At 43.5% G+C, this 21,115-nt stretch overlaps 2 protein-coding genes and 1 pseudogene across 4 annotated transcripts in view; 1 reads left to right on the top strand and 2 right to left on the bottom strand.

Annotated features, from left to right (window-relative positions):
- The window catches only part of SLC16A1 (solute carrier family 16 member 1), a 35,637-nt gene extending 34,860 nt beyond the window's left edge, over positions 1-777 (bottom strand). The window contains exon 1 of the mRNA XM_056558301.1: positions 628-777. The gene's annotated coding sequence lies outside the window, so the exon portion shown is untranslated. The remainder of the gene's footprint in view (positions 1-627) is intronic.
- On the top strand, positions 708-7,535 carry LOC130356583 (uncharacterized). 3 transcript variants are annotated; one of them, XM_056558304.1, is made up of 3 exons: positions 708-844; positions 6,571-6,759; positions 6,859-7,535. In XM_056558304.1, the coding sequence occupies exons 1-3, from the start codon at positions 836-838 to the stop codon at positions 7,183-7,185; spliced, it is 525 nt and encodes a 174-aa protein (XP_056414279.1). In that variant the 5' UTR covers positions 708-835; the 3' UTR covers positions 7,186-7,535. The 3 variants fall into 3 exon arrangements, 2 of the variants coding, with proteins under 2 accessions (XP_056414279.1, XP_056414278.1); XR_008888924.1 differs by having other exon boundaries at positions 759-869; XM_056558303.1 differs by lacking the exon at positions 708-844 and having other exon boundaries at positions 5,770-6,759.
- Positions 7,536-11,595: 4,060 nt separating this feature from the next.
- Positions 11,596-11,773, bottom strand: LOC130359903 (U2 spliceosomal RNA; annotated as a pseudogene).
- Between the last annotated feature and the right edge of the window lie 9,342 nt (positions 11,774-21,115).

Below are 21,115 nucleotides of genomic sequence, written 5' to 3'. Positions count from 1 at the left end.
GTGAGGTCTGCTGAGGTTTTGAACACTCCTATAGCATAAAAAGGTATAATACCCATGTTTAGAAAACAATACTTCAAAGAACAAAACATAGGGGGGGGGGGGGGTCTTCTAGCTGACAAGCCAGCTGCCTAGTACTAGAGATCATTGGAGGGAAGAAAAGACAGACTGACTATTAGTAACTATCGGCATCATGTCTCAAGGCCAATCAGTACTCCACAGCTGACGTTACCAAGGCATTACATCATTCAGATCCTTATGAATGGAGAGCTCCAGTCTCATCAGCGACTTTCAACAAGAGGTCACCCCAACCTTGGAGGGAGAAGTTATAGGATCATGTGCTGCAGGGGTCGAGTCTCCCCTTTTACCATAGGATATAAAACATATCGGTGATAGAAGTAGTGACCTGGGATAGCAAGGGTTAATGAAAGCAGCTGTATCGGGGTCACCAGGTTACACGTGGATATCACGCCGAGCCACCCCCACCATGCGGCACGGTAGAGCCGCAGAGAAAGCAGTAGCAGCTTCTAGTTACTGCCCACACAAACTGCACCCGGTACCGCAGCCCCGGGGAACACGTATGGCCAGGGCAGAGGTCGTCAGCGCGGCGCCAGTCACTCACTCACTCACCTCTGAACACAATGTATCCCGGAGACCCTCACGAGAAACGGAGAAGAGGGCAGCAGCCCTGACCGGTGCTCACTCAGCACAGCAATGGACTAATCCCTATAGAAGCAGCGGTTAAGGTGGGCTTAGTGAGCATGCGCGCCACACCCCCCGGGCAAGCCCCGCCTCTCATTAAGACATAAAGGAGACCGCGCCGTGCTGCTCTCTAATCATGTGTGATGTAAGTTGAGGAGCAGCGCCTGCCGGTATGTGGCGTCACGGCTACCTCATGAGCTGTGCTAAGTGTGTACGGAAATGTGTAAACGGTTGTCAATAGCAACACAGCAGGGTTCCGAATTATACAGTTCGGTTTCACTAGCCTCTATTCGCCGTGCCCTTCCGGCTCCGTACTATGAGTTTGTTTTTTTTATTTATTATTAATTTTTTTTTTTATACTTTCTATATTATTTATTTCATACATTTATGTCCCTGTATGTGCACTGTTCACAGGGCTCGAGTCCTGCAGGAAGGCATGGGAACAGAGTTCCTGCACTTGTTCCACATCAGGAACACTGTTCCCCTTAGCAGGAGTCCTGCAGGACCAGCCCTTGAGTGGAAATCTTGAGTGAGTTACCTCACTTTTTTTTCCCCAGGACTTGTTCACAGCTTTTTCCAGGGTGCTGTTCTCTGGGGTTCAGCACCGCCCTGCAACTCTTAACTCCCCATCTGAGGAGAGGAACCTTGTATTTTGGCTCCTTGGTGGGCTTTTAGTTAACCCAGTGTTTCCTGACCAGGGTGCCTCCAGCTGTTGCAAAACTACAACTCCCAGCATGCCCGGACAGCCGAAGGCTGTCCGGGCATGCTGGGAGTTGTAGTTTTGCAACAGCTGGAGGCACCCTGGTCAGGAAACACTGGGTTGAACCATCAACAACGCAATAATTTTTCATTTTTGCGCTTTTGCGTATTTTTCTTTTCGCCTCCTAATAGCCATAACGCTTTCCATGTACACCTACATGAGGACTTTTTTTTTTTTTTTTTTTTTTTTTGTGTCACCAAATGTATTTTGTAATGACATCACTCATTTCACCATCTATGGTAAAGCAAAAACTAGTATTTGTGGGCCAAAATTGAAAAAAAAAAGTCATTTTGCAACCTTTGGGGGGCTTCCATTTGTACAGAGTGAACTTTTAAGTAAAAATGACACATTAGGTGGATAGTTATGAAAACCTGCATAGGGGAAGAGCCCATAGCAACCAATCAGATTGCACCTTTTATATTTCAGAGGCCTTTTTAACCCCTTCCCGCTATAGGACGTATGCATATGTCCAATCACCCGACATGTTCGCGCATTTGGACGTATGCATACATCCTAACGATCTCCGGCACTGCCGCGGGCAGTGCAGGAGATCGGCGACGGGACCCGGCTGTTAATCACAGAGGCTGGATCGCACAGGCTGTAATGTCTGCAGCTCATCAGGTTATACTGTGCTGCAGTACAAATGTATTGCAGCATAGTATAACCTGTAAAAAGTGTAAAGTGTAAAAAAAAGTTCTTCAGTAAAAGTATGGTGTAAAAAAAAATAAAAAAAATGCCCCTTTCCCAATAAAAGCCCTGTATTATCACCAAAAAAGATCAAAAACACAAATCATATTCATAATAGGTATTGCCATGTCCGTAATGCCGTGTACTATAAAACTATAATGTAAATTATCCCACACGGTGAAAGCCGTAAAAAAAAAAACTCAAAAAAGTGCAAAATTTGCAAATTTTTGTACAAATAGCGGAATAAAAAAGATCACGAGGTAGCACATAGCACAAAAATTATACCAATAAAAAGTACAGCTCATCCCACAAAAAATAAGCCCTCACTCAATGGCGTCGGACAAAAAATAAAAAAGTTACGGCTGTTGGAAAATGAATGGCAGAAAAATAATTTTGCTCAGAAAAGGAAAAAGAACAGAGAAAGCTATATAAAATGGGTATCGCCATAATCGTACTGACCCACAGAATAAACATAACCACTTTTTCCACACAATGTACACAATAAAAAATTTTTTTTAAAAATCCAGTTTTTCACAATATTTTGAGTTTTTTCACAAAAAATTCTGCATGTGTCAACAAAAATGCACCAGTTATATAAAGTACAATATGTCACGAAAAAAGAATCTCAGAATCGCTCTGCTCAGAAAAAGCGTTCTAAAGTTATTACCAATTAAAGAGATACATGTCAAAGAAAAAAAAAAAGCCTGGTCATTGAGGTAAAAAATGTCCTTAAGGGGTTAAAAATGTAAGAAGCCGTCTGATTGGTTGCTATGGGCAACTGCACTACTTTTCCTCTGCGCAGATTTTCATAAATCTCCCACATTATCTTTATTCTGTAGGATCATACAATTAAAATGATACTAAACTTATGTTTAATATTTTTTTTAAGAAGTAAACGTAAAACTATTTTTTATATGAAAATGAGTACAGTGGTCCCTCAAGTTACAATTTTAATTGGTTCCAGCACAACCATTGTATGTTGAAACCATAACTCTATGGAGACCGGTAGAGAATATAGGCAAATTTCCAGCTCACCCCCGTGTTCTGTAGCACCCGGACTAGCGTGGACTCCGCCAATGAAAGCTTGGAGACAAAGAAGAAATGTCCAGAGCAACATACTACACATCAGATGAAAATCTGGTGGAACTCGGGCCTTGAAAACTATCTTCACAAACATCTCATACCCCGTGGACTTCGTGTACAGATATTCCCTTCCTTTGGTCTTGATCATGAGACCTATATAGTGGGAAGAGGCGTGCAATATCTTCTCAAGAACCCTTATGATGATTATCATGGAGGATAATACCCAGTTGTTAACCGAACTTGGGACACAGATTTTTGTTTATTAACTGAACAATAACGGATACAAATGGATAACATCCGTTTGCATCCGTTGTCTGTTTTTTTTTTTTTTTTTTTTGAAAGTCCGTTTTTATTTTTGACGGGAGAAGAACGGGACAGGTCTAGAGGGCCGTGTGAACAGAGCCTAAGTCAGTTAAGTCTAAGAAGTTTCTGAGAGACTCCAATGACTTCTTGAACAATAAAGTTTATAAATGGAAACAAAGCATAGCAGAGAGATGCCAAAGATCTCCCTCGGTCCCATCTTCAGCCTCAACTGGAGTGGAATCTATAGCATCATACCTGGCATCTGTAAGAAATTTACAACATGAAGGGAGGAGGCGCAATTATCGTAACAGTATGACAGTGAGAGGTAGGTACCACAGCCAATAGAGTGAACACCAGGAGCAACGCCTCGACACGTAAGCAAATTTATCTAATAAGGTATTGTCTCCCGAACAGGAGCAGGTCCTAAGTTTGGGTCTAACATTCTCACCCGCTGCTGCTTTCAGTTTATTTACAGCGGTAAAAGACTTAGTTATTCGTACACAAATTTATTATTTTTTTTAAATGATTCCACTCCTCACAAACTGAAGCTCCTTTTGAGACTTTTGAAGAGATTTAAACTGTACAGACACTACATGACCTACTGGATGAACAGGAGACATATCTTGTGGGTAAGTTTCCTAAACATGTACTATTGCCTTCAAAAAAAACTTTCCCCAATTATCCCTTTATCCTAACATTGATATCTTTGTGAAATTGGTGATGGCGGAACTTGAGAAAATTCAGAATAACAGGATATATGACAATTTGAAACCTAAACAACGCCGGGCTTTGATGGATCTGGGCCAAATGGACGATGTTGTCATCAAACCCTCTGACAAGTGTGGCAATGTCGTCATTTGGCCCAGATCCATGTATGAGAGAGAGGCACATAGACAGCTGTGGGACAGTGTGTGCTACAGGCGTTTTACTTTCAATCCTTTGTTGAAATTCAAACAAGAGATAGGTGAAATTTTGGAACAAGCATGCACTAAGGAACTCATCACTAGAAAAGAGTTTGAAAGTTTGTTGCTGGAATTTCCCGCTACTGTTACACTATGTTTACTGCCCAAAATCCATAAACAGCCCGATAATCCACCTGGTCGCCCGATTGTTTCTGGCAATAACTCTTTATGTGAACCAATTTGCAGATTTGTGGACTTCTTCCTAAAGCCAATAATGGAATCACTACCCTCACATGTTAAAGATACCACAAACATTCTGAAACTGGGAACGATGTTCAACTTGATAAAGAGACACTATTGGTTACTAGTGTTGGGCACGAATATTTGCATTTAGAATTTTTATCACAAATTTGCAAATATATTCGCTATATATTCGAAATTGCAAAATTTTGCTATTTTTGCGCATAGATGAATATTTGCATATTCCTTCGTTTCACTTGTGGGCCAATTAGAATGATGCAAATATACCATATTTATCGGGGTATACCACGCACCGGCCTATAACACGCACCCTCATTTTACCAAGGATATTTTGGGTAAAAAAAAGTTTTTTTACCCAAATATCCATGGTAAAATGAGGGTGCGTGTGTGCACGTGTATACCCCGATATACCCCCAGGAAAGGCAGGGGGAGAGAGGCCGTCGCTGCCCACTTCTCTCCCCCTGCCTTTCCTGGGGTCTAGAGCGCTGCTGTCGGCCCTTCTCACCCCCAGGGGGAGAGAAGCGGCGCCGACAGCCAGGGGGAGAGAAAGGGCAGCGGCACCCATTGCCGGCGCTGCTGCCCCGTTGCCTCCCCCCATCCCCGGTGGCATAATTACCTGAGTCGGGTCCGCGCTGCTGCAGGCCCCTGGCGTGCGTCCCCGGCGTCGTTGCTATGCACGGCGCGGCGCACTGACGTCATGCGCCGCGCCGTTCAGCGCATAGCAACGACGCCGGGGACGCACGCCGGAGGCCTGCAGCAGCGCGGACCCGACTCAGGTAATTATGCCACCGGGGATGGGGGGGCAGCGGCGCCGGCAATGGGTGCCGCTGCCCCTTCTCTCCCCCTGGCTGTCGGCGCTGCTTCTCTCCCCCTGGCTATCGGCGCCGGCACCGATAGTCAGGGGGACAGGACGGGCAGCGTTGCCGACAGCCAGGGGGGGAGAAGGGCCGACAGCAGCGCTCTAGACCCCAGGAAAGGCAGGGGGAGAGAAGCGGGCAGCGACGGCCTCTCTCCCCCTGCCTTTCCTGGGGGTGTATCGGCGTATAACACGCACACAGACTTTAGGCTAAAAATTTTAGCCTAAAAAGTGCGTGTTATACGCCGATAAATACAGTACTTGTCAGAGGTTATCAACAACATCCCTAGCATCTAATAGTAAAGTTGCCCACCCCCTCACTGTTTTCTTCCTTGAATATGCGAATATTCACATATGCGAATATAACAATTACGCAAAATTCACGAATATAGGACAAATATTAATCTATCTATTCGCGAAATATCGCAAATTCAAATATGGGCAACGCCGCTCATCACTATTGGTTACGTGTGATGTTGAATCATTGTACACATCAATCAGACACACGGATGGACTGTCTGCCACACAATTCTTCCTATTAGTGTCAGATTTGGACCTGGAACTAAGTGAGTTGATTTTACAACTGTTACAATTCGCTTTGACCCATAACTTCTTTTTATTCAAGAATACGGTCTTCCTTCAACTCCAGGGGTCCTGTGCCCCCTCATATACTAATCTCTTCCTGTGGTTGTGGGAAAAGCCAATCTTCATGACAGAACCTGTGCCACAGATTAAGAAGGTGTTACAATGGGGCCATTATATAGGTGATATTCTGTTTGTATGGCAGGGGACTGAGGAAGACTTGACCAGATTTATGGGAGCTCTAAATAACAATGAGCTGAATATCAGACTGACATATAAGAGTGGATGCTCTAAAATAGATTTTTTGGATGTTCTATTTGATGTAGATCAAGATGGCTATATCTCTACCAATGTGCATCGGAAGAAAACTTCCACAAATTTATTGTTGCATGCCTCCTCATCTCACCCTCGACCCCTTATCTCTAACATCCCCACAGGCCAGTTCCTCCATATACAGAGAATTTGTCCAACCAAAGCATATTGTGAGGAACAAACAAGAAATCTATCCCAGCAATTTAAATAGAGAGGATATAGAGAAGTGGACATCAAGAAAAGTTGTGAGGGCAAAGGAAACAACGAGAGGGGCACTCTTGACACAATCTAAGAGAAGGAACCAAGTGGATCAGGTGAGATTAATATCTACATATAATAATAGATGGCGTCAGCTACAAAGTGCTTTGACAAAACATTGGTTGATATTACAAATGGATCCTTTCTTATCCCAGTACTTAACAGAGAAACCCTCGTTCACGTATCGACGATCAAAAAACTTGAAAGATTTACTGGTGCATAGCCATCACAAAGGACAAAACGCAAACAGACTTTTTGGTTCTAAGGGGCCAAAATGGGGGTGCAAACCATGTGGAGGATGCGTGCCTTGCCCAAACACAGAAACAGCTAAAGATTTTTGGGATTCTAGCCAACAGAAGAAATATTTGATTACTTACCCCATTACATGCAACACTGTTGGTGTTGTATATTTTGCTACCTGTCCATGCAATCTGATTTACATTGGTCTCACTTGCAGAGAACTACGCCACAGAGTACGATAACATGTTTTAGGAACTGAAGCAGCAAAAGAATAAATGGACATCAGCAAGTTGAAGACTTTACGTCGACATTTCTGTGAATTCCATGATTGTAACAGTAAACTGTTAAAAGTGAGGCGGATTGAAAGAGTTTTTCCAGGTCCAAGGGGTGGGAATTGGAGGAAAACATTGTCCCAAAAGGAGACGCACCACCACTCCTTGGATCTAAACGAGCATAATAGTTTTGTCCCGTTTCTGTAGATTATGGATTTTTGTTAAAATAGTTCACCCGGATTTTGATACGTTGGGTAACTGATTCTGTTATACTTTTGGTCATTATGGTTTTAATTGATTTTATCTTTGTTTATAGGTGAATTGTTGTATGTCTAATACTAGAAATGAGCAAACTTCCAGTAATTTGATTCATCACAAACTTCTCGGCTCGGCGTTTGCTGACTTTATCCTGCATAAATTAGTTCAGCTTTCAGGTGCTCCAGTGGGCTGGAAAAGGTGGATACAGTCCTAGGAGACTCTCTCCTAGGACTGTAACCATCTTTTCCAGCCCACCGGAGCACCTGAAAGCTGAACTAATTTATACAGGCTAAAGCCAGCAACTGCCGAGCCGAGAAGTTCGTGATGAATCAAATTACTGGAAGTTCGCTCATCTCTAGTATTAGACATACAACAATTCCTGCTGAATCCACACGGAACGCATAGCCGCAGTTGCATAGTGCCCGGAAGTCAGAATTTCTGTGCCAAAAACATCTGCCACTGAAATTCCGCCATATGCACAGCACAGTAGAATCCCGTTGAATTCAATGGGACTCTGCTGCTCTGGAATCTCTGTGCAGAATTCCAATTTGGAATTCTGAGGTTTGAACATAACCTTATGCTCTATCCTGTGGATAAGATATGTGTCTTATAAGTTCAGTTCCCCAGAGTACCCCTTTAATGGGAGAAAAGACAGAAATGGGTTGATCCTTTGGGTAGTATTCTACCTTTTGGACAGAAGGCCTTTTTTAAGCATTATGCATAGTTCATCCCACTATGGCATAAGCAAGTCAATGCACTGTGCCAGAAAGTCAAGTGATTATGGATTGGTTTCCTTGCTTCTATGGCCTTCAGTTTCCCTAGGTAAAGGGGTTATCCAACCAAAAATGTATCCTCTATCCACATCATAGGTAGGTGATGAGTGCCTGATACCAGGGACCCCTCGTGATCTCCAGAACAGAGCTCCAGCTCTCCCAGCAGCATGGAGCAGCAGACAGAACTATGTACTCGGGTATCGCCAACACTTTCAGAGTACGTTCACACGTACAGGATCATGCGCAGATTTGATGCACAGGATTTGTAACTGCTGATTAGAAGCTGTGCTCAGTCATTCAATTTACATTGAAATCTGCAGCAGAAAATCCAGTGCATCAAATCCTGCTTATCAAATCTGTGTACGAGTGAACGTACCCTCAAAGGCAATTGACATCTGTTGCACCATACAGCTGGGAGAGCCAGGGCCTCATTCTGGAGATCGGAGGGGGGGGGGGGTCTCAACTGTCAAACCCATTGATCCTCTCTGTATAGGGGATACGTTGTTTTTGGCTGGCTAACCCTTTTAATCCTATAGTGCAATGTATTCAAACTGTGGATCTTCAGCTGTTGCAAAACTACAACTACCAGCATGCTGGGAAATATAGTTTTGCAACACATAGAGTTCCACAGTTTGCTATAGTGCACATGCTATAGTATGTATCAGATGAAGTAGAACAGGCAGTTATGAACGTATTTGGGGAGAGTTGGCAACCAATCAGCTTGCTTCTTTTATTTTTTTCACAGGTCTCTTCAGAAATTAAAGAAGCAATCTGATTGGTGGCAACTGCACCACTCTTCTTCTGCACAGGTTTTGATAAATCTCCCCCCATTGTTTATTGTATAATTTGTGGCAATTGGAAGAATGTATGCTATTTATATGAGCCACTATATTTGCAGAATAATGGCACCTAGTGAAATCTATGCAACTTGCTGAAGTTCTAAAGTCCAACAGTAAAAGTGTGTCTTTGAAAAAAATGTCTATTTAATAAAGATTCCATTAGATCTAGACCACTTAGATAAAGCACCATAGTTTCAAAACAGAGACCTGCAAACGAGGAGACGGCGTATCTCCGAGCAGTCTGCTCTGCAGTTGGTGGAATGTCCGCATGGAAATTTTCTATGCATACATTCCACTGTGTGAACATAACCTTAGAGGTGTATATGGCACTGAGTCAGGGGTGCCAAGCTGAATCTTTTATTTTCACTGGATGACTTATTCAAAAATTATAAGCAGCCTATGTTTTTTTTTATGGGCAAATTGGAAATCATAACGACTCAAAGGTGAAAATGTCTACCATTACCAATATTTACTCTAAGCTATAAAATGCTATAAAATCCTGGTCATACAATCACAATGACTTGCTAAAACCATGGGTGTGCTCATTTTTTTTTATGGACACTGCAAAATGTCCCCTATTTTTTTATGAGCTGTCCAGGAATTTTTGAACAGTTGACAACCCTGCGCTGGGTACACTTGTGTTTATGTCATGTGTTTGTGTAGATAAAATCTTCCTCCTTTGTTGCTTTTCCTCTTACACAAGCATTAGGTAGGAAAAACCGGCAATGCCGGGTACTCAGCTGGCATACAAATAAAACTTAAAGGGATTATCCACCATAAGGTGATTTTAGTACGTACCTGGCAGGCAGTAATGGGCATGTTTATGAAGGATCTGCGCTTGTCTTGGGGCTAAATGGCTACGTTGTTAGATTACCTTAACATTGTGGCTAGCTTTTTGTGAACTGCTATTTCCTGTTTGACTCTTCTTTTTTTGACTAAAAATCCCACAATTCCATCTTCCTCCCTCCCACACATCAGCCACCCATTGAAACATAAATGAGCTGCATCATTCAAATCAGTGTGGTTTTCAATCAGGGTGCCTACAGCTGTTGCAGATTGATCTCTCTCCCACCAAGCATTCCCTCTACCCACTGAAACAGACAGGCTCCCTGTCATCAGCTGACTAGTAGTGTTGCTCGCGAATATTCGCAATGTGAATATATTCACAATTACGAATATTCGTTTTTTGTTTTTTTTTCACAGTACACATCACTGTGATCATCCCTCTCTGCTTCCAGCTTGTGTGGTGTAAAGAAGGCTCTAATACTACTGTGTGAGACTGGCGTACGAATTTTCGCATATGTGAAAATTTGCATATGATAATTTTCGCATATGCGAATTTTCACTTATGCAAATTTTTGCATATGCTATTTTTTCGCATGTGCAATTTTTCGTTTATGCAAATTTTAGCATATGCGAAAATAAAGCGCGAATATTATGAATGTGCGAATTTAGCGAATATATGACAAATATTCATCCATATATTCGCGAAATATCGCGAATTCGAATATGGCCTATGCTGCTCAACACTACTGACTAGTGAGTCAGGTCTGGGCCACATTGCAACCTGGGAAAAATCTGAGACAACAGTAATTTTGTATGCTGGTAAAAATAAATATTGGAGTGAAAATCACATAAGAATTGTGAGAAAACCGTCACACACAGGTACAGACACTATATTATTAACTACACTAACTTTACAGCCCATGTAGCATAGACAAATAAAAAAAAATCCTGGAATACCCCTTCAAAGGCTAAGATTTTTCACACTGTATGAGAAAAAAAAACAGAGTAATATTTTTTTTTCTAAAAGCCAAGGAACGTGCTCTCGAATCACCCAAAGTGCAAGAAAAAGTGCAAACGTGTTACACTAAAAAAACGTGCACAAAGGATGCGGTCTATCGCAAGCCCTTCTGCGATAGGAGAGAGGCCCCCCAACAAACCTTACCCTTCGCCTCCGGACCAAAAGGTACCTGCGAGGTTCCAGGTTCAATGTCCCTTTTCGCCGAAGCTACTAGGGGACCACAAATGCTCCCGGCATCCCCCTTGGCGTTAGCCAAGGTATCTGCCCGCAGAGCCGATAACGGTAAGTACCCTGCCAAAGCAGGAGTACCCGGGGTGTTTGCAGGGAGGTGCGGAACCTAATGGCCACACACACCTCCCCTAGACCGCCAGGAGGGACACCCAGAAGGGCTACCGCATCCTGACAAATCCTGTGAACACAAAACACGCAAAATGTGACACAGTGAGACAAAAAGAAATAAATAAGTGAATGTGTGCAGATATACTGCCCGGACATCCGGCCGGATCTATAAAAATGTCTCTGTTCCTAGCCAAAAGGCCGGGAATCAAGAGGTGAGTGCCACAAGGTGAAGAGATTATGGTGCTCGTGCTTCAACTCAGTGAGCCAGTATTCCCAGTGAGTTTCGGCACCTCGGGGTCACCACTCCCCGATTCACAAAAGTACCTCGGCTCTAGACCCTCTCAGCCTCATGGCGAGACCCGGAGGGAACAGGTCACATCAGGGCAACTGTCGAGCTGATTCCTCAGAACCAGCCCCGGAAAGCCCTGGTACACCTGCACCCTCCATGCAGCACCCATCCCCACACCGGCGTAGTTTGCCACCGGCATGAAAACTGATAAGAACAGATACTACACTTGATCTTAGCCAAAAAGCCGAGAAGCGAAAAAAAAAGTAATTTTCCCCCACACCAGTTTACTTACCTTGCCGGGGATCGGTGCAACGACGTGAGGTTGCTCCTGTCACTGCTCTGGGAGGATGCTGGAGAACTCGCAGGGACGTAGGCAGGGACAGGTCAGGTGATTGGAGTAGACGTGCATGCCTACGCGGGGCACGTGACGTCTCTACTCCCATCAGCCCCTAACCTGTCCAGCCCTGCTATGATTCTTAAGGGGCCTGCGCCCTAGAAAAAGGTAATTTCATAGAAATGTGTGGCCCCCCCGGACTATGAGGCCCGGTCATAAAAAAAAAAAAAAAAAAGCACAATATCTATTCATCAGTGGGTATGTAGATTACAGTGCTGCTACACAGCAGCTCACAAATGACATATTTTCTAATCAACGTCGTTCCTTCTTCTTCTCCACCTGGTCTGGGCTGACGCGGTTTTCCAGCATCAGCCTCAAGATTCCCTGGGGCGTATAGGTGTAAAGGGGTAACAGAGGGGTGTAGAAAGGTGTACATGGTTGACAGGTGTGTAGAGGAGTGTACATGGGTGTCAGAGGTGTGTAGAGGAGTGTACATGGGTGACAGAGGGGTATAGAAGAGTGTACATGGGTGACAGAGGGGTGTAGAGGAGTGTACATGGGTGATAGATGGGTGTACATGCGTGACAGAGGGGTGTAGAAGAGTGTTCATGGGTGATGGGCATAGGGGGTGATAGAGGGGTGTACATGGGTGGCAGAGGGGTTTAGGAGTGTACATGGGTGACAGAGGAGCATAGAGGAGAGTACATGAGTAACAGAGGGGTGTAGAGGAGTGTACATGGGTGACAAAGGAGCGTAGAGGAGTGTACATGGGTGATAGAGGAGTGTATATGGGTAACAGAGGGGTGTACAGGTTTGACAGATTGGTGTAGAAGAGTGTAAATGAGTGGCAGAGGGGTGTGGAGGAGTGCACATTGGTGACAGAGGGGTTTAGAGGAGTGCACATGGGTGGCAGAGGGGTGTAGAAGAGTGTACATGGGTGACAGAGAAGTGTAGAGGAGTTATCATGGGTGACAGGGAGCGTAGGGGGTGACAGAGGGGTGTAGATGGGTGACAGATGGCTGTAGAAGAGTGTACAAGGGTGACAGAGGGGTGTAGAGGAGTGCACATGGGTGTCAGGGGTGTAGAGGAGTGTACATGGGTGGCAGAGGGGTGTAGAGTATACATGGGTGACATAGGCGTGTAGAGGAGTGTACATGGGTGACAGTAGGGTGTACATGGGTGACAGAGGGGTATAGAAGAGTGTACATGGGTGACAGAGGGGTATAGAGGAGTGTATATGGGTGACAAAGGGGTGTAGAGGAGTGTACATGGGTGGCAGAGGAGTGTACATGGGTGATGGGGTCATAGGGGGTGAGAGTGGGGTGTAGGGGGGTGTACATGGGTGACAGATGGGTGTAGAAGAGTGTACAGGGGGGGACAGGAGTGACAAGGTGGTAACAGAGGGGTGACAAAGGGAAACGGGTGAATAAAGGGGGGACATGGGTGACATGGATGTGGTCAGGGGGGTGGACAAGGTTGACATGGATGTGGTCAGAGGGGTGGACAAAGGGGGGTGAACATGGGTGACAGGGGGATGGACAGGGGTGACAGAGGAGTGGATAGGGGGTGGCCAAGGTGGACAGGGATGACAAGAGGGTGGGCATGGGAGACAAGGGGTCAGAGGGGTGGACAGGGGGGTAAAAGAGGGGTGGACAGGAGTGACAGAGAGGGGTGGACAGGAGTGACAAAGGGACAGAGGGGGGAATAGGGGGTGGACATGGGTGACAGAGGGGTAGACTGGGGGTGGACGGGGGGGTGAACATGGGTAAAAGTGGGATGGACAAAGGGGTGGCCAAGGTGGAAATCTCTCTAAGTTGGCCATACATGGTCAAATAAAAAGGGTGACTGAGGACTTTTGTCTGTAAATTATTTGCATTTGGCCAATCATTTGCCACTGCACAAGCTCACTGTGTATAAAAATAAAATGTTATCTGGCAAATAGTCTGACATTGGATTTTGATTGGTCAGTGGTTTTAATGTTATCGTTGATCAGTATAGATAGATATGAAAGTAATGTTTTCTTCAAAAGGTACATTAAAGTGTTAAAACCGGAAAAGTTTGGATGACTATATCCTATTACCACACCTATACATTGTTAGTCAGAACAGATCATAAGTGTAGTCAGTTACCTCCAACTGAGTTCCTGGCGATTGCAGGCATTTCCTTTGTCATATCAGCAGCATGAGAGCTTTGAATTGGCAGTAAGCCAACAGATGCACAACATCAAATCTTTTGGACCAACACCCCATAGTAAGTGAACGTGTGGCTTTTCATATATCTTTTGTAACGTAAATAAATTGATTCATTTAATCAGTATTGATATATAATTTTTTTTCTCCTGACAACTTCTGGTCTGCTTGTGATTAAATACATTCTGTATACAACACTGAGCAAAAGGCTGTTGGTTTATAACTGCAGTAAGCATATTTTCACATTGCGTTTGCAGTGTACTTTGCCAGTTTCACCTGAAAAGCTTCCAGCACATACAAGAAATGTATTTATAGGCCCCTATTTTCTGGGAGAAGCCATAAGAGTCTGTCAAAGCAGTTTACATCATACTTTTTTTTTTTTTGCTGTATGCATGGCACCACAGACTGCGCTGTTCCATACAGAGGCTTTCAATGAGAAAGTGTAATCCAAACAGTAACAGATGCCTTTGGGAAATTTTTAAACACTGACTTTTGCATTTACTTTCTTAATGGAAAGTTTACTGGCGCAAAGCCTTTTTATAAATTTGGTACATCTTTTACTGTCTATACTTTGAAATCCATGCCAGCACTACGCTGGAGTAGATTTCTGCCATACCTTATGCCAATTTCTGTCATAAATTATAGTAAATCTGATGGGCCGCAGGAGGCAATGCCTCCTCCTGCTTAGCCCCATCCCCTTTAAAAAAAAAAAAAATGACGAGCAAAGTAAAGTTGTGAAAAATTTAAATTTTTTGCACAACCCGAAAGAAAAAAATGGTCAAAAGCTGGTTTCGAGCTCTGAAATATCTACCCATATGAGATCCCTTCTGTCTACCTCTCTCAAAGATCTTCTCCACCAGGTGTCACATCAGGCAGGGCTATGTTAGGCCCTGAGCTTGCCAAGAGCCACTTTCCCTACCTACCTGACAATGTGCTTTAAGTAGTGGACTCTCAAATGACGTTCCCTGTGCTGGATTAAAGTTCAGGGGCATATAGAATATTTTATTTTTAGGGATTTACTGTTTGGTTTGTATAGTTGACAGTCTCGCAGGAAAGTTGCAAACCATTAACTGAGGCCCCATACTTTAGGATACCTAAAAAAAAAAAAAAAAAACGCCAGAAGAAAATGCCAAAATAACTGCTGCTTTTTCAGTTTATTTGCCTTATCGCTGGTGTTACTTTATTTGTGTGGAAACACCAAGTTTTTTACTCTGCAGCAGTTTTACTGCCTTTAGGGTTCCACTTAGTGGGTCGGATGCAGAGCGCTCAGCCCACGTAGTGTATGGAGGTAATTAGGGATGCATAGCATCACTACTAACCTTTCACTGGCTGTATAGTATACAGCAGTGTATAGCGCACTGCTGTATACTATAGAGCAGTGCGCTATACACTGTACTGACAGGAGTCCCTGCTCCTATGGGGCTGATCTGTGCCAGCAGCTATACAGCTGGAGATAAACCTCAGGCTAGGTAGGATGTGTAAACTGTGTAAAATCTTCTGCCCAGCAAATGATTACGATAAAGCAGTAATCTGTATTGAGCACTATGCACAGGCTCAGCAAGGAAAGAGTTAACTAGCACTAATTAGTTAACTTCTTTTGGGGGGAGATAGTTGTCTCAGGAGCTTAGAAAGAAAATTATAGAGGAGCATGTTAATGGCTACAAGACCATCTCCGAACAGATTTATGTTTCTGTGAGTACAGTTGCACATTTAATTCATAAGTTTAACGGGGTGCTCCGTCCCTAGACATCTTATACCCTATCCAAAGGATAGAGGATAAAATGTCTGATCACTTGGGGGGGTCTGGCCACTGAGACTCTGGAGTTCTGAACATTTTTATTCAAAACGCCGGCTTCGGGTGGCCTTGGTCGTGACGTCACTACACGACCACTCCATTCATGTCTATAGGAGGGGGTATGATAGCTGTGGTTGAGCAACATGCCCCCTCCCATAGACGGTGCGACAGGATATCAGGGTCACGGCCACGGCCGCTAGATCTTCGGGCCGACACTCCGGCATTCTGAACATGTTCAGAACGCCAGAGTGCCAGCCCGAAACTCTAATGGCTGGACCCCATGCGATCAGACATCTTACGCCCTATCCTTTGGATAAGGAATAATATGTCTGGGGCGGAGTATCCCTTTAAGATCCATGAAACAGTAGCCGGCCTCCCACAAGATGAAAATTGAGGACAAATCGTAGAGACTGATGAGACGAATAATAACCAAAGAGCCCAGAACAACTTCCAAATACATTAGAGGTGAACTCGAAGGTCAAGGTACATCAGTGTCAGATTGCACCATCTGTCGCTGTTTGATACAAAGTGGACATAATGGAAGATATAGAAATAGACATAGACTGGGAATTGCACTTAAAAAGTTCTTTATCTCCAAATTTATCCATGTACATAACAGTAAAGAGATATACAGAACATAATCACCCGGTGCTCAATAGACTGCTCAGAGGTTATTCCACTCGGTGTCTCCAGAAACCTTCCATCCCAGACTTGCTGCTTGCTGGACGGTGTGTTCCTGGCCATGTGAACGCTAATTCTGAGGGGGTGTGAAAACGCTCGCTAGCATGCAAGCTGCTGGACGTTTCAGGAGTCTCCTCCCTTTCTCAACATAGTTCCTGTGCACCCACCACCATACACTTATACAGGTACGTTCTCTCGCGAGAATTCATTTCTACATACAAAATATAAAATAATTAAAACCAGGATTCTGATCGGACAGTATTTATAAAAAGACATTAAAATTACAGCTTTCATTAATTCCCTTAGGTGCTAGAGAATCGAGACAGAGAATCGAGAAATTTATTCCAGCACACCCATTATCATCTCACGTTAAAAAATGGTTAAGATATGTGGACAATTGTTTTGTTATTTGGACAGGGACCTCAGAGGAGTTAATGATACATATACAGTTTTTGAATAGCCATCCGTTAATAGAGTTCACATGTGAATATAGCCCAAACCTTATACACTATCTAGATGTTGAGATACGTTATGATAAAAATGAGTTCGAAACCACCCTCTTTTCCAAGAAGAGTGACCGTAATAATTTGTTACATAAGAATAGTGGCCATGCTACACAAGTATTTAGAGGAATACCGAAAGGTCAAATGATACGGGCTAAACGAATTAGTAGTACGGAAGAAGAATATGTTAAAAATAAAGAGATGTTAATTAAAAAGTTCGTACAGAGAGGGTACGAGGAATTTGAATTAATTGAGACAGCAGTAGAGGTAGATCAAATTCCTAGGGAAGAACTAAGGAAGAAAAATAAGATGAAGAAAAATAAAGAAAAATTTTTTACGTATGTGTCGACATATGACGGTCACTCTAAGTTGGTAAAGAGGTTGGTAAACAAATATTGGAATTTACTTAAAGCAGATGAAAAATATGGAAGTATGTTTAGACAAAAACCAAGATTTGTATATAGAAAAAAATAGATCTATAGCTAATCATTTGATTAGAGCAGATATAGCAGAGAAAAAGGAGAGTAGACAATCATTTTTAAGAACACAGAAAGTTGGGACGTTCCCTTGTAGGTCATGCCAAAATTGTAACAGTATAATTAGGGGTGATAATGTAATACATCCTCCACGTAGGAATAAAATTAAATTAAAAGGTTTTCATACATGTGATTCGAAACAAGTTATTTATATGTTAAAATGTCCATGTGGAATGGCATACGTGGGACAGACAGTTCGTGCAATGAAAATTAGACTAAATGAACATAGAAGCTCCATCAGGTTGTTTAAGAAGAAAACAGAGAATGGAGATAGTGTATCCGAAGATTATAGTCGAGAGAAATTTGGGGAAACGAGTCTGGCTAGACATTTCGTTATGAATGGGCATCAGATAAGTGAGTTAAAATGGTTAATACTGGAAGAAATAGAGGGCATGAATAGTGAACAGATAAAGAAAAAATTAAACCAAAGAGAAGTTTTTTGGATACACTGTCTCGATTCTCTAGCACCTAAGGGAATTAATGAAAGCTGTAATTTTAATGTCTTTTTATAAATACTGTCCGATCAGAATCCTGGTTTTAATTATTTTATATTTTGTATGTAGAAATGAATTCTCGCGAGAGAACGTACCTGTATAAGTGTATGGTGGTGGGTGCACAGGAACTATGTTGAGAAAGGGAGGAGACTCCTGAAACGTCCAGCAGCTCGCATGCTAGCAAGCGTTTTCACACCCCCTCAGAATTAGCGTTCACATGGCCAGGAACACACCGTCCAGCAAGCAGCAAGTCTGGGATAGAAGGTTCTGAAGACACCGAGTGGAATAACCTCTGAGCAGTCTATTGAGGTGATTATGTTCTGTATATCTCTTTACTGTTATGTACATGGATAAATTTGGAGATAAAGAACTTTTTAAGTGCAATTCCCAGTCTATGTCTATTTCTATATATATGGTTTACTGCACTCAGGAGATGGACCCTGAGATAGACATAGGGAAGCCACCCATTATGTGCACACCTGTAGTCTGATAATGTGGAGAAGTGGATACATAATGGAAGATAGCCAAGGAGGACACCACTTCTGAGGGTAAATTATACAAATACAAGACTGGAATTTTCCAAAATGCATATTGACAAGACAAAAACCTTCTGGAAGAATAGCCATTAGACAGATTTTTTAGAAAGTCACGTCAGCTCTATGTTCAAAGACACAAAAATGAAGCATACAAAGAAAAGAACACAGTACCTACTGAGAAGCATGGAGGAAGCTTGGTTGTGTTTTGGAACTGCTTTTGCATCAAGCCCAGGCTGTCTTGAATCGGTACAGGATGCAAAAAATTACTCTGGAGCAAAATATGATGCTGAGTGTCAAGAAGCTGGCAAAGAGTCACAGGTCATGGGTCCTCCAACAGGATAATTAACAAAAATACACAGCTACAAACAGCCAAGAATGGCTGAGAAAACACTGGACTATTCTGAAGTAGCCTTCTATGTGCCTGATCTGAATCCTATTGTACAACTGTAGAAGGAGCTGAAGCATGCAGTCTGGAGAAGACACCTTCACACCACAGACTGGAGCAGTATCTTACGAGGAGTGGGCCAAGATACCCAAGTTACTGCCTCAAAAGGTTGTGCAACAAAATATTAAGTTCAAGTACCATTATTTTTGTCCAGGCCAGTTTTGTTATATTGTTCTTCAGATATTTCTGTTGAACCACAATTCAAAAGAATGTTAAAGTACCCACAAATATTTTAAATCTGTTTATGTTATTGAAAACATCAAGGAAATGTTTCACAAAACTGCTTCCTATAGACAAATATATAAGCAGCAGTTAAATAAAGTATAGTTGTTAAAGGCAATCTGGGACTGTTTTATGAGGACAGCACACAAAGTGACAGATACCCTTTTTTCTTGATAAAATTATTGTTTCAAATCTAAGACTACCATTATTTGAATCTTTTTGTACATATGACAGAACAGACAAACAGAAATACCAACACAGATGTGAACATAGTTTAAACCTGTTGGGAAATTTGAACCAGGATGATCGGAGACCCCCCCCCCCCATGTCGTCAATTCAGACTGGCAATTTGCTGCGATTCTGAGCCAATTGGGTGACTGGTGACCCGATCGCCCGGAAAATAAGAATGATCGGAACTGTCAGAGACAGCTTCGATCATCCTAAAGGATAAAAGGGGGGTGGCAGGAGTGCCACCTCCTCCTATCCCCTGCCGTCGGTCAATCAGGAATTGGGGGCGGGGGTTAAAGTTCATTTCCCCCACTCTGCCCACCGATTGAAGTCAGGGCAGAGCGGGGGGAACGAGTGGGGGGGAGCATGGCCGGCTTACCGGGTGGCATCGGAGCGGCAGGGACATAGGGCGGCGGCAGGGGGAGGAAGCCAGAAAGTGCGGCGGTGGAGGAGGTTGCAGTGAAGATCGCTGGTAAGTGATCTTCTCTGTAGCCTTATAAAAGTTGCAAAACTACAACTACCAGCATGCCTAGACAGCCAAAGGCTGTCTGGGCATGCTGCGAGTTGTAGTTTTGCAACGTCTAGAGGGCCACAGTTTGGAGACCACTTTGTAGTGGTCTCCAAACTGTTGTCCTCTGGATGTTGCAAAACTACGACTTTCAGCATGCACTGACTGTTTGGGTATGCTGGGAGTTGTAGTTTTGCAGCATCTGAAGTGGCACAGTTTGGAGACCACTATACGGTGGTCTCCAAACTGTAGCCCTCCAGATGTTGCAAAACTACAATTCCCAGCATGCCCAGACAATCAGGGATGCTGGGCGGTGTAGTTCTGCAATATCTGGCCCTTCAGATGTTGCAGAATTACAACCTCCAGCATGCCTGGACAGTCTGGGCATGCTTGGTGTTGTAGTTTTGCAACATATGGAGGACTACAGTTTGGAGACCGCAAAGTTCTTCCCTAGTTGTTGCATAACTACAACTCCTAGCATGCCTTTCAGCTGTCAGTGCATGCTGGAAGTTGTAGTTTTGCAACAGCTGTAGGCACACTGGTTGGGAAACACTGAGCTAGAGTCTGTTTCCTAACTCAATGATTCCAACCCGTGTGCCTCCAGCTGTTGCAAAACTACAACTCCCAGAATGCACTGACAGACCTTACATGTTGGGAGTTGTAGTTTTGCAACAGCTTGAGGCACACGGGTTGGAATCACTGAGCTAGAGTCTGTTTTCTAACTCAGTGGTTCCCCACCAGTGTGCCTACAGCTGTTGCAAAACTACAACTCTCAGCATGTACAGTCTGTCAGTGCATTCTGGGAGTTGTCATTTTGACACAGCTGAAGGTTTGGGGCACTCCCCCCCCCCCATGTGAATGTACAGGGTACATTCACGCGCGGAGGTTTAGAGTGGGTTCCCTTCTACAAGTTTGAGCTTTGGCAATTTTTTTTGCCGAAGTTCAAACTCCCAGCGGAAAACTCACTCTGAACCCCCGCCTGTGTGAATGTACCCTAAAAACACTACACTGAACTAATGCTAAATAAAAAGTAAAACACTACAAACACCCTCTTACATGTCCCCACATAAAAATGAAAAAGTCTCATATGGCAACGTTTCCTAAACAGAGCCTCCAGCTGTTGCAAA

This window comes from Hyla sarda, chromosome 2 (genome assembly GCF_029499605.1).
Source record: "Hyla sarda isolate aHylSar1 chromosome 2, aHylSar1.hap1, whole genome shotgun sequence".
NCBI classification, from domain to species: Eukaryota; Metazoa; Chordata; class Amphibia; order Anura; family Hylidae; genus Hyla; species Hyla sarda.
This window is presented reverse-complemented; position numbering and strand designations above follow the sequence as displayed.

Coding starts and splice junctions, on each gene's coding strand:
- LOC130356583 (XM_056558303.1), top strand. CDS start 6,466: ATGGCTATATCTCTACCAATGTGCATCGGAAGAAAACTTCCACAAATT. Junction 6,760..6,858: donor GAAGGAACCAAGTGGATCAG/GTGAGATTAATA, acceptor TTCTTATCCCAG/TACTTAACAGAGAAACCCTC.